The 12,827-nt window shown below is 30.8% G+C and overlaps 4 protein-coding genes across 4 annotated transcripts; 2 read left to right on the top strand and 2 right to left on the bottom strand.

The window, feature by feature from the left end:
- Positions 1-965: 965 nt before the first annotated feature.
- Positions 966-1,796, bottom strand: GO595_010680 (uncharacterized protein; the record flags this gene model as incomplete). Its single annotated transcript, XM_067913385.1, has 1 exon — positions 966-1,796. One exon carries the CDS (start codon positions 1,794-1,796, stop codon positions 966-968), a length of 831 nt encoding a protein of 276 aa, XP_067769418.1.
- Positions 1,797-6,524: 4,728 nt separating this feature from the next.
- Positions 6,525-7,427, bottom strand: GO595_010679 (programmed cell death protein 2-like; the record flags this gene model as incomplete). The annotated part of the gene is made up of 1 exon (XM_067913384.1): positions 6,525-7,427. One exon carries the CDS (start codon positions 7,425-7,427, stop codon positions 6,525-6,527), a length of 903 nt encoding a protein of 300 aa, XP_067769417.1.
- Positions 7,428-9,052: 1,625 nt separating this feature from the next.
- On the top strand, positions 9,053-10,114 carry GO595_010678 (uncharacterized protein; the record flags this gene model as incomplete). The annotated part of the gene is made up of 1 exon (XM_067913383.1): positions 9,053-10,114. The coding sequence occupies one exon, from the start codon at positions 9,053-9,055 to the stop codon at positions 10,112-10,114; it is 1,062 nt and encodes a 353-aa protein (XP_067769416.1).
- A 137-nt stretch (positions 10,115-10,251) lies between these two features.
- GO595_010677 (NOL1/NOP2/sun family protein) lies at positions 10,252-12,027 on the top strand (the record flags this gene model as incomplete). Its single annotated transcript, XM_067913382.1, has 1 exon — positions 10,252-12,027. The coding sequence occupies one exon, from the start codon at positions 10,252-10,254 to the stop codon at positions 12,025-12,027; it is 1,776 nt and encodes a 591-aa protein (XP_067769415.1).
- Positions 12,028-12,827: the final 800 nt, after the last annotated feature.

Raw genomic sequence — 12,827 nt, 5'->3', positions numbered from 1 at the left:
TAATGTGCTTGTATAAATGAAATTAAATTTGGTAATTTTTGCTTGATGGCAGGAATTATTCGATCAAGCGACATGGCTTCTTCGAAAGTAAGCCTATTGTTTTTAATTCCATCTTCAAGGTCTGTGTAAAACTTTTGCCATTGGAGGTAAGACATTAAGTTAATCCACAGCCCTTTAAAAGTGCACTTTTTTGATAAAACGGTTTTAACCGTCTTTAACGGGCAAAAATAATTTTTAAAAAATGAGCAACCAACCAAACGTTGCAAGTTCGAATCAACAATCAAAAGCTCAAAGCGATTCTCCAAATAAGATAAACACTGAAAAACTTCCAAGTTTTTCAAATTACAAAACGAATCAAATTCCTGATCGAAAAAATGATATACCAAAATCAAATTCCGAAAATACATTAATTTTTGATGAAGAAAGGTTTTCAAAAATCACGGAAAATATTCAAAAGAAATTCCCAATACACCAAGATCCAATTCTTCCAATGTTCTTGGATTCTCTTGTTTTTGCCGAAATAGGGAAACAAGATTCAATAATTCAAGGTATATATAAAGATATGGAACAACTTTGCTTTATTTCAGAGCAATTCAATGATAAATCAAATGAATGTTCTGTTACCACAAAAAAACTTTATGAATCTGTAAAAGTACTTGATAAATCAATTTCCAAAACAAGTAATTTAATTCGTAAGATGTCAAAAAAGAAATATTCATTTCTTGAATTCATCCTAATGGCCATTACATGGGTTGTTTACCTAATCCCAAATGCAATCAAAGCATTAATCGAAAGACTCAAACGAAAAAATGAAAATTCAGATTCATCAAACTAACATTTAACAACACGAAACCAACATTCATCGTTAAAGGACATGCTATAAGCATTGTTACAGCAAATTTAAGATATTATTTTTTCAAACAACATTCTCTTTTCACATCACATGTCGCATAATATTTAAACGGTCATTTTGGTATGCGAACAAGTGTTAAAGCAGAATTACATCTTTTCAGAGAAAACGCACCACCAAAACCAGTTGGAGAACATGTAGGGGAAAGTGGGAACACGCATTGTATTTCTTCATCTTGTATTTCTTCCAATTTATAAATATGTCTTAATTGAGAATTAATTTTTGATATTTCTCTCTGTAATGGCTTAATTTGCGCCTCTGATTGCTGCCTTAAAGCGTTCATTTTCTCTGTGTATTTTGTGTTTAGTTCAAGAACTTGTTCTTTTTGTTTTTGAACAATAATATTATGCTTTTCACTAAATGGATTTGAATGCTCTGATTTGCCATGTGGCGACTTCACTGTCGCTTTTACGACAGTTCCGAGTGATTTTATTTCGAGCATTTCGGGTTTTGTGACATTTTTGAATTCATTTTGTGATTCTGTTTTCATTTCTTCTATTGCTGTTTTTATCTCTATTTTACATTTCTCTTGTTCAGCATCGATATTTTGGTTCAATTCTTTGATTTTTTCTTCAAGTTGAATTTTGGTTTTCATTAATTTCTTTTCTAATTCTGTGATTTCAGACGGATTATATTCCTCTATGTTGTCATCTTTGAATGTGTATTGTTGTGACTTAAGAATTTTATTGGGTGGCTTAGGTGGCCGTGGTGAAGTTCTTCCACTTGGACTAAGAGTAATATCAACAAGATCATGTTCCGTAAAATTATCATCTGGTGAAGATATTGAAGATGAATTTTGATCAGGAAAAGATAAATCATCACAATAAATGTCAATGTCTTTTTCAATTTTTGGAGATAATATCATAGGTGGTTCATGAAATGTCATGAGGCTTTTTAACGGAGGCGGTCTTTTAAAAGTACTTCTATCTAACGACGAATTTGAAAATTTTCTATTTGCGTGTGTACTATGAGGTGGTTTTGAACCAAATCCCAATATTTGTGCTATAGGTGAATTTCCCAACACATTGTTATTGGTTGTTTGACTGAAGGATCGCGTTCTCACCTGAGGTCTTAATTCCATTTCTAAACGCCAGCAAAAATCTTCTCAGAATAAGCGCTTGAATTGTGCCAAATTTTTCAATGAATAAAAACTTTTTGAGGGATCCCAAGAGGATAATAACCCCCGCCAATTGTGTGAAAAGACCCCACTTTTTTAACTAAACAACACAAAAGCGTCGGTTATTAGGGCGCCCTGTTATCTGGATCATTCCCAATGACCAATCTCCATTCTGTGCAAACATGTTTTTCTTAATGCATTAATTCTTCTAATTTAGTTAACTTTAAAATCAAAGATAATAATATTAAATCACATTATATAGTACATTATGGGGAATAATCGAAGAGTTTTTCGAATAAACTCCAATTAAAATTTGATACAATGGTATACCATTATAAGAAAGCATATTATAAAATTTTTCATAATATTTGATAAAAATCGAAATATTTTTATTTTATTTATCATAATTAGTTTTGAATTGATTATGATCGTTCAGATTGAGTTATTCATAAACGTTCTTTCATGAAATGAATTTCATTTAAACAAAAATAACATTATAAAAACAAACAATTTTATTAATTACAATTGCGCATGTACCGAATCGTCCTTTATGATAAACGAATCTGGATTTTTGGAGAAGAATATCACTATATCCTTCACTCCATTACCTCCTCTTAAAGTTAATGGTACGTTTTCACTTTTATTTTCGAACAAATTTTTAATTTCCTCATTTTTTAATGGGAAATTTTCCAAAAGCAAATTTAACAATTCCGAAATATTTTGTGGAACATTTTCATTTGCGAAGAACTGATTAAAGTCACCGCAAACGTTTGTAATGACATCATTTTCGTAATAAAATATCACGAAGAAATTCAACTCCGGGAACTTCTTCATGTTATCCAAGAACTCGTCCACTGTTTTGCTACTAAAGAATTCTTTTTGAGTGATTTTTTTGAAGATCGGATTTGATTGTGCAGCTATTGTTGGAATGAACTTAATTAAAACGTTTGAAGTATTTAATTCGAATGAAACAATATAAATTCTTACAATCAAAATAATAATTAAAATCAACGAAATTACTTGTAACACATCATAAACGATTCGAAATATTTGAATGTGTTCATAAATTTCAATTGACACAAATTTTGTTTGGTTTACAACAGGGAACAATTCATGTGAACACTTAACGGTCAAGTTATCGTTCGAACTTAACTCTGCCAAATTTAATAAGTAATAAATTTCTTGAGTTGAATCAGTATAATTCAAAGTTTTTGGGAAATTATTATTTTGAACATAGACGTTATTCATTTGATAATATAATATAATAAAAATGATTGGGAAAGATAAGAAATATATGAATAAAACAAAGATGAAATATAATATATTTGTATATGAATAAGTTTTAATATAAGGTAATTGAAATTGATCATAAGAAGAAATCTTATTAAACAATGTTGAAACATATTTTAGGATTGGAGGCTGTGCCGTTTTAATTACGTCATAAGCAATGAATTTAGATTTAACTAATAAATAATTAATACAACACATGAAAAATATAAATAAAACAAGAATTATAATTATGATTATTGTCATTTGATTTCGAATGTTTTTAATTTCATTTTCTTTATTAATTATTGACCAATCCAAAAAAGAATTATAAAAATTCTCAGTTAAATATATTAAATCATTAGTAATTATATGAATTTGTGTTTGATTAAATAATATCGTTGAGATATTTTTAGCTTTATAAATCTTATATATACTCTCATGTATCTTAGATAATAACACACCAAAAGTACAATCATGTGAATTACATTTATTCGTTGTGTTATGTAAAAAGTTAAAAGGTTCTTCAATCTCATTAATCAATGAAATAAAATCATTTAATTCGATTTCATCTTGACCTAAATGTTTTATTGTCAAATTATATACACTTTCATTTATCGGAAATGAATATAAACTTAATGAAATATCGAAATCGATTTTATTTATACAAGTTCTTAACTCAATAATTCTTAAAAGTATTTTATTAGTTTCATTATATTCAACATTCAAACCATTAAACAAGAAATTATAACAAAATATTATTATATATAAAACCACAAAAATTATAATTAGAAAAAACATTAAAAACTTAAACCAAAATATTAAATTAGATCCAAAGTTCGGTTCGAATTGTGGAGCAGCTCTATTTCTCGAATAAATATGTGTTAATGAAGATAAATATGAATCTTTTAAAGGCAAAGTTTGACTTAATCTTTGTGAATCTTCAAGATTATCAATGAATGATATAAATTTATATTTACCATCATCCAAATTTTCGTTTTTGTTTTTATTTTTATATGAAGAATTCGGGAAAATTATCGATATTCCAGTTGCATCGTTAATGAATAATCTTCCATTATTATTCATTAATGCTAAATACATTCGATAATATTTATCAGCTTTTTTATAATCATGAAAAAAATCACATTCGATGACTGATTTCTCACATAAAATCGATGGACAAAACGGATACATAATACGTAACTTTTTAATTTTCAATGATAATTCATATAATAATGTACTAATTTGAGAATATGAATCGAAGAATTTCTTTCTGTTCATTTCGGCTGCAGCTGTCCAAAATTCTTTATGAGCTATTACGAATTTTAATATTTGTATTCGATATTTATTTAATTCACGTGATATAATTGGTGATAAATAAGTTGAAGTTTGCATAAAACAATATACAAATTGATATAAAATATATTGCGTAGCGAAATCAAATATATCTAATGATAATAAATGTAACATAAATTGATATATTTCAGATGTCGAACTCCAAAAAGTCATATATAAGAAAACAGTGTTAGCTAATACCCATTCATTCTCTGGAAATCGAATTAAACAATACTCAATAAATGTTTCGCTTTGTATTAACTTATTACCTGACGTCATTCCTAATTTAATGATTTGTTTTAATGTTCGTTCATTCGTTACACGTGATAATGTTTCATGAATAGATTCTGCTGATTGTTCATTATCTAATTGATCTAATATCTTAAAAATAGATCTTCGTCGTGAATTATGAACTTGATGAATAACTAAAAATATTAACAAAGCAAAAATAGGAAAAACAGAAATAAATGGACCGGAATTAATGATAAATCCATTTAATATGGCAAAATCAATGATAAAGATTAAACATGAAAAAAAGAATTTCGTGGCAAGAACTTCATTCGTGATGAAGAACATCATTGGTAAATCTAATAGCACAGATAAAAACATAAAAAAAGAATATACACAGCCAATGACAAATACAATCGGTTGTGTAATTAGGCCTAAGTTCGTCCCCATAAAGGAAACTACTGATATTAAAAATATCGAAAATGGATATAAGAAGGAAGTGATAGAAAACCATTCAGAAACTGTGGCGCGTTGCGTTATTATGAAGTTGGATTCCCCAAAATGTAAAAATGAAATCATGATTAAATAAAAAACAAAAATAATTATAAAGATTACATGATATGCTTTCGTGCTTGAATGAATCATACAATAGATACAATAGATAAAAAGACCTGAGGTAACTGGTAATAACATATTATGAATTCGTGACTCTAGGAAAAGATGTAATGTAACACATACTGATGGAGAAATTAAACATATCACAAATGAAATAAGAGAGGCAACCATACCAACACAAAATATGATAAGAAATATGGGAACTGGGATAAAACCTGGAGTAATTTCTGAAAAAATTTCTGAAAGATAAAATGGTGCTTCTAATTGTGTATATTTTTCAATTCGTGTAGGGACTTGACCAACAATTGCATACGTAATTGCAAAATATAAAAATAATAGATCAAAAACATATATCAGAAATGAAAACATTGTGGATTTTGTTGAAGAATTCATTAAAACTGTTTCAAACCTAAAAAATTGATATTTTAATAGTGTTTTGTTTGGTTTCTCTATGTTGGTAAGAGGTTTTGACATTACATTTTCCTTGTGCCCCATACAGTGATATTTACAACCGTTTAAAAACAGTTGATATTCAAATAAACGGTCGGTGGCGTAAAAAAAAACAAATTGATAAATTTAAATAATACAAGATATGATATCGTGTACAGACATAAATAATGAATAATATACATCATAGGTATTCTATATTTTCTGGAAAAAAAACAAAAAATATAAAATTATAAAGAGATTTAGTGTAAAGAAATTTCGATGTTTTTTTTTAAAAAAAAATTGATATTTAATTCAAAAACGAAAATAGTAAGTTACCATTAAAGAAAGGTATCAGAATATTCAAAAGATTTTTTGATATCAATTGGAGGATGAAGAAGTTTTTCGACCGTTAAAAAATTATTGTGCAAAAATTCACTAAATGCAATAATTTTTTAGATGATTCCAAAAAAATATCCAAATGGATATTTTATGAGGTGCTCCTGATTGCTCTTAGAGTCGTTGTAAAGTTTTTATAAAATATGATAAATATTCACATCTTAATCAAAAAAAAGTTTTCATTTCCACAAAATTGCAATGTGTTAATTCAATTTTTCTTTACAAAACTTAAATCGGTGGTGTCACAAAGCAGTACTCTTCGCATGATCCATCTCCGCAATCAGCCCCGCATGTGTACACTAAAATCGGCCCGAAGTCCATTGGCGAGTTTGGATCGAGTTTATATATAATCGTTGGCATTAGTTCGAGCTCAAAGACTCTTTCGGCGCCGCATTTCGAACATCGCGGAACATTAATATCAACCTTCTCGGGCAGTAATGGAGTACCAAAGCGACTGTAGCGTATTACTTGCTCAGGACAACGTGACATTCGCTCATTATATTCGACAAGTTCCGGTGTAATTTCAAAATCAGGCAAATCTTCCTCATTAATTGTGGAGGCTGTTGAGTCAACAGATGACGAGATGGTAAATTGTATTCCTTTCTCTAAAAGTGCTTCAGGTTCATCAAATGTCTCAATGTAATATGCTGGAAATCGACCAATTTCTTTTTGAGGACGATTAGACTTCTTGCCTTTCTTGGGAGGTGGTTGTTTTTTATTGGTTGGAGGAGTTGTAAATGAACTTAATGCTGCAAGAAGATCGTCAGGTGATGAGGATTGATTAGAAAGATCTGAACTACCAAAAAGTGGAGTGTTCTGATTGGTTTGAGGAGCTTGTGGAGTTTCAGGAGGAGCAGATATGGATTTAACTTGGCGAAATACACGTGCTTCTTTCCCACATTTTGGACAAACAAATAAATATATAATCCGATCAAAATCATCGTTAGTTGGACAATCGCAACTGAGAATAAGGGCTAAATTGCATTTACATTTGGTGCATTTAACTTGATTGAAATCTTTAGGTTCCCCGCAAAGCCACTTTGGAACACCACCAATTTTGGTGACACCTTCTTCGGCTGGAACATAAACTGGGTCTTCGGGAACGCCAAGTGTCACATAAGAACCACTCATCAAAGAAACAACCGCCAGAGTTTCACTAAGTTTGTCTGGCTAAACCAAAATCTAATAGACCGTTTAATAAACAAGAAAAATTTATGACTTTTTAATACAGTTTTGATCGTTGCATTCCATTTTAGTTTTCATCTTCTTCATGTTGGGTTGTGAGTTGCTGATAAATAATTTCAATATTTTCTCTATCACTTTCAGAGATATCTTGACTTTGTATTTGTTGGATTGAAGCAATGATATTCTCTTGATAAGGTTCAATAATCGATGAATCCAATAAAAACAAACGATGGAAATGTTTGAGTAATCCGATTATAGAATCGACACTTAAACATGGAATTATATCACAAAGGAATAAAAGACAATTTGGCTCATTTCCCACATTTGCTAATGTATTTATATCACAAAAATCAAAGAATTTTATTAATGTTTCAGCAACATATTCTTTATTATTATATTCAATCAGATCGATTGAATCAATAATCACCGAAATTAAACCAAAATCATAAAACTGATTCCACATTAAACTCATTAATGATTTCATAACCTCAAAAAAGATATATGCCGGTGTTGTAAAATATTGATTATAGTCATCATTTAAAATTCTAATAAACACATCATTTGCAAAATAATCAGTATACTCATGTTGTATAAAAAGCAAAATTGATTCATATAGAGCTAAATGTTGTGTTGAGTCTGTTGTTTGAAATGCTCTCAAAAGTGACTCAGGGAGATTAAATTCAATTGAATTTTGGAAGTTTGAATCTTTTTGAATTAAATGTGAAATGATTTTCGCATCAAATGAAACGATTCTTGAAATTGGATTCGATAATATCTCAATAAAATTATGCAAAAACTGATCAAAAACGTCACTAACATCACTTCGAACAAGAGATAAAACAAATCGAATCGTGGGATTAATAATTCCATATGGTGTTGAGTTGGAAAGAACATTTGATAAAAACAACATAAAGTTTTGGTCGAGAAAGGGCTGAAATAACATAGGAAAATAAGATCCAACATTTGCTATAGCAGAAAGTGCAAGACGTGCCGTGTCCAAATCAGGTGAAAAACATTTTTGAAAGACTGATCCTATTAAATTAGGATCAATTAAAAGTGGTGAATAAGTTTGTATATACCAAAAATTAATTAAGAGATGAATGGTGCTATTGGCTAGTTCACCTTCACTGTTAACTAATTCAACCATTTTTTGGATAAATTCAGGAATAAAAACAACTTCATTCGGATTGAATTGATCTGAGCTTGAAATTTTTTTCATTTCATTAAGTGATTCCAATACATCTACATTATTTACAACATTAGCTACTAACATTGAAAAGTTTCCTAAATCACAATTAGTATTGTCTTCAATTATAGACATTTTTTCTTGCGTTGGGATCATAGTATACTGGCTTCTTGGAAATTCAAATTCTCTTTGTGTTAAGCGAAGATTAGAGCTGTTTTTTGGTCTTTGGCTACATTTGTAATTCATGGAGGCCGTTTAAAAAACGTTTGGATTTTCACTTTTTGATTAAAATCTAAATTTTATGTTCAAGTCAGATAATTCAGAACCAAAATGGGGTGTTGTTGTGCAGAGCAGCATCCCAACAATCTCACCCTCTAATTCTCCAATGAGTAGAAAAAATAAGTCTGATGATTCAAATCAATTTTGGGAAAATTTAAAAAAGCAACCAGCAATTTCTCTCTGTTCTCCAAGACGCACTCCTACTAAAAATACAAATAAATTGGAATATCGTCAATCAGATGAAATTTTCAAAAATAATTTCCAAAAAACAAACGAACAAAATATTGAACAGCCTTCAAAGAAAAGTACTATTTTTGTTCACTCTGATTCTGATTATTATTCTGATGAAAATGATATCATTATCACAAATATTTCTGAAAGGTCACCCACACTTTTAAGTGCGCATAAAACAAATGAACCAAAGCCTACAAGGTATGCACTTAAAAAAGAACAAGAAATTTCTTCATCAGACGAAAATAGTAATACTTTACCAATTCCTGATGATGAACCTCAAATTCCTCAAGCAGACATCCAAACAACAAATTTCAACATTAATTCAGATGATGAAAATTCTTCGATACCTCTTCCACAAATCGAAGAATCAGATGATGAAATTCCACCAGTGGAACAAAAAGCTATTCCTGTTAAAAAGGCACCAACAAAATCACCTAAAAACAAAAAGCAAAAGCAAAAAGACCCAACAGAAGAATCTCAAACCCCACGGAGATCTCCACGAAAAAGGAAACCAACGCAAAACGATGATTACATTGCTACAACTCAAAGGAAAGACGCAAGCGAAACAAAGAAAACTAAAAATCCGAAACAAAACGAAACATCAGACAAAAAAGAAGCAAAACCTAAAAAAGTGACACCCAAAAAGAGTAAATCGCAAAATCCTAAAGTATCGCTTTCACAAGAACCACGAATTCGAAGAAACACGCCAAAGAAATCTCGCCAACAAAGTAGCATCTCACAAAGGTCAATTGATGTCCATGAGGATGATGATGGAGATGAAGATACAAGTTTACCAATTGCATTAAGAAGAAAAAAGAGAATGCATGTTGGCCCACTTCGCTACTGGCTTGGGGAAAGACTTGTATATAAACCTACAGATGATGGACTCTCAATTGACAAGATAATTAAGTGTGATTCCACCGATGAAGACTAGATTATTTTAATTCAAATATTTTTGTCATGTTGTTTTCTTTCAAAAAGTTTTGACAAACGTAAACTTAACAAAATTGTTATGACCATTTTTTCCAAGTGTCAGCTAAACCAGTTGAAGAAGAAAATAAGCAAAGAAAAATGCTTAAACGAAAGCCGATTGAAGTAGGCCAAATTTCAGATACATTTATTCAATATTATAAAACAATTTTAGCAAACCAATTATCCCCAGAAGAAATCGAAGAAGTTTTTGCTAAACTCAGAACACCACTTCCAAGTGTATTCAGGCTTTCACACCTATCTCCAAATATATCAAAAATTGAAGAAGAAATGAATTCACATTTTGAAAATCTTCGTTCATTAGGTGTTGATGCAACAGAAATAAAAGCATTTCCACCTGATTATGGGCGTATTTATCGACTTCCTTTAGACAAAGGTGTTTTACGTCGTGATGAAAGATTTAGACCATTTCGTGATTGGCTCAATCTTCAAACAAAGCTTGGTAGATGTCATAGACAAGAATTTGTTTCCATGACGCCACCATATTTTCTTGATGTTCATCCTGATCATTCTGTTCTCGATACATGTGCTGCACCTGGTTCCAAAACCACACAAATCATTGAGCGCCTTGGCGACAATGGTTATGTTATTGCTAATGATAGTGATCCCAAACGTTGTCATCCATTAGTTCATCAATTACAACGCATTGGAACACAAAATGTTCTTGTTTCAAGTTCACAGGCACAATTTCTTGACTTCAAAGGTGAACAATTTGACCGTGTTTTATGTGATGTTCCATGTACAGGTGATGGAACATTACGAAAGAATCCAGCAGCTGGAGCACATTGGACACCAAAAGGTGCAGGTGCAATGCATGGCCTTCAAAAGCTTATTCTAAAGCGAGGGCTCGAGCTTCTTAAAGTTGGTGGCAAATGTGTTTATTCAACTTGCTCGATGAATCCCATTGAAGACGAAGCGGTTGTGAATTCGGTTTTACTCGAATTGAGAGGAGCCGTTGAAATTGTCGATACCTCAGAAATGTTTCCGGAATTGAAAAGACATAACGGTTTGACCGATTGGGTGGTTTACGACACTGGAAAAGATGACTTGGAGACCGTTTACAAGACGCCTGAGGACGTTTTACCAAGTCGAAAACAACATGGACATCCTTCAATATTCCCTCAGCCTCAAGTTGAAGGACTTTCCAGGTGCATGAGATTCTATCCTCAAGACTTTGACAGCGGAGGATTCTTTGTTGCTGTATTAACAAAGGTAAAGGAATTCGAAAGAGTTACTTCACCACCTTCAAAGCCTCAAAAGCCATTGACTGAAGCTCCATATCTCCCAATGAAACAACAGGTGCCTGAAGTTCTTGAATGTATCAAAAATATATTTGGACTTCAAGATGACTTCCCATATGATCAACTTTACGTTCGAGACGAAAAGGCTGTTCATACCATATACTTTGTTGGCGAAAGAATATCGAAATTAATTAATGAATATGGATCTGTCAATCTTCGAACAATTTCATGTGGGTGTCCAATCTTTACATGGAGAAGCTTCGCAAGTGACAAAAAAGCAACACCATATCCATGCGATGAAGGTATTCCGGTTCTCATCAAATATGCTACAAAACGCGTTTTTCGCGTTACACCAGAAGAAATGCGTCTTTTGTTGATCGCAGGACATAAGGCTGTTCCATTTAACCAGTTTTCAAAGGAAACATTTCAACAGATGGAAAACGTTGACTCAACTGGAGCAATATTTTATATACCAGACACGCCATTCAGGTACGGAGGAATGACATTCAAGAGCTCTGCGTCCGTATATTTGCGTAAGGACTTGTTACCTGTCGAACTTGAGAAGTTACTTCTTGCATACCCAAATCTTCCAAAAGAAGAAAATGAAAATAAATAAATAAAACATTTTAATAATTCATTTATCTAAACTGTTTAGGAAATGTTCAGAAATTCTACATATTTAGATCATTTATTATAGCATTATTGCATGATTTATATTATTTATTTTCTGAACATAAATATTACAGCTTGATTGATGTTTACATTCTTCAATATATATTTTTTGAGTTCAGTTCATAATTGTTTTTAAGATTCAGGAAAAATTTATAACCATTCATTTGTTCAAGTAGAGCAATTAAAAAGCTTTCGTCAATGGAGATTTTCTGTTTATTAAAACTTATACATTATATATATTTATTCTTATTAATCATTTTGATTGTTGAATGATTTATATAAAATTTTATTTCGATACTTTTCTAATGATAAAATCTGTTTTAAAACAAACAATGAGAATATAAATTTCATTATTAATAATGAAAGCTAATCCCTTCATGTGGCCAGAATTATTTTTGAAAAAACCGCTTGATGCGAACTTTTTGATAGGCTTGTAAACTGGAGACACACAAATTTGAATGCATTTCATCTTCAAGTGACCGTTGTTTAGATTTCAAAAATGAAAAACAAAGAAAACATCAACTTCCCAATTCTTTACTTCCCTAAAACTAGCACAAAAAAACGAAAAGAGGCACCACTTTTATCATCGCAAGAAAACTTTGTACCCGAAACTGAATCGTTTAATTTTGCGAATTATTCTCAAAATTCGCCAAATTACGAATGGGATCTTTTATCAACCGAGCATATCGAAATTGGAGAGCATGATAAATCTCAAATTAGCGAAAAATCACTTGTTGCATCAGA

The sequence above is a fragment of the Histomonas meleagridis genome, assembly GCF_020186115.1.
Source record: "Histomonas meleagridis strain 2922-C6/04-10x chromosome Unknown scaffold_61, whole genome shotgun sequence".
NCBI classification, from domain to species: Eukaryota; Parabasalia; order Tritrichomonadida; family Dientamoebidae; genus Histomonas; species Histomonas meleagridis.
Note: the sequence above shows the minus strand (reverse complement) of the source record. Positions and strands in the feature narration are given on the sequence as shown.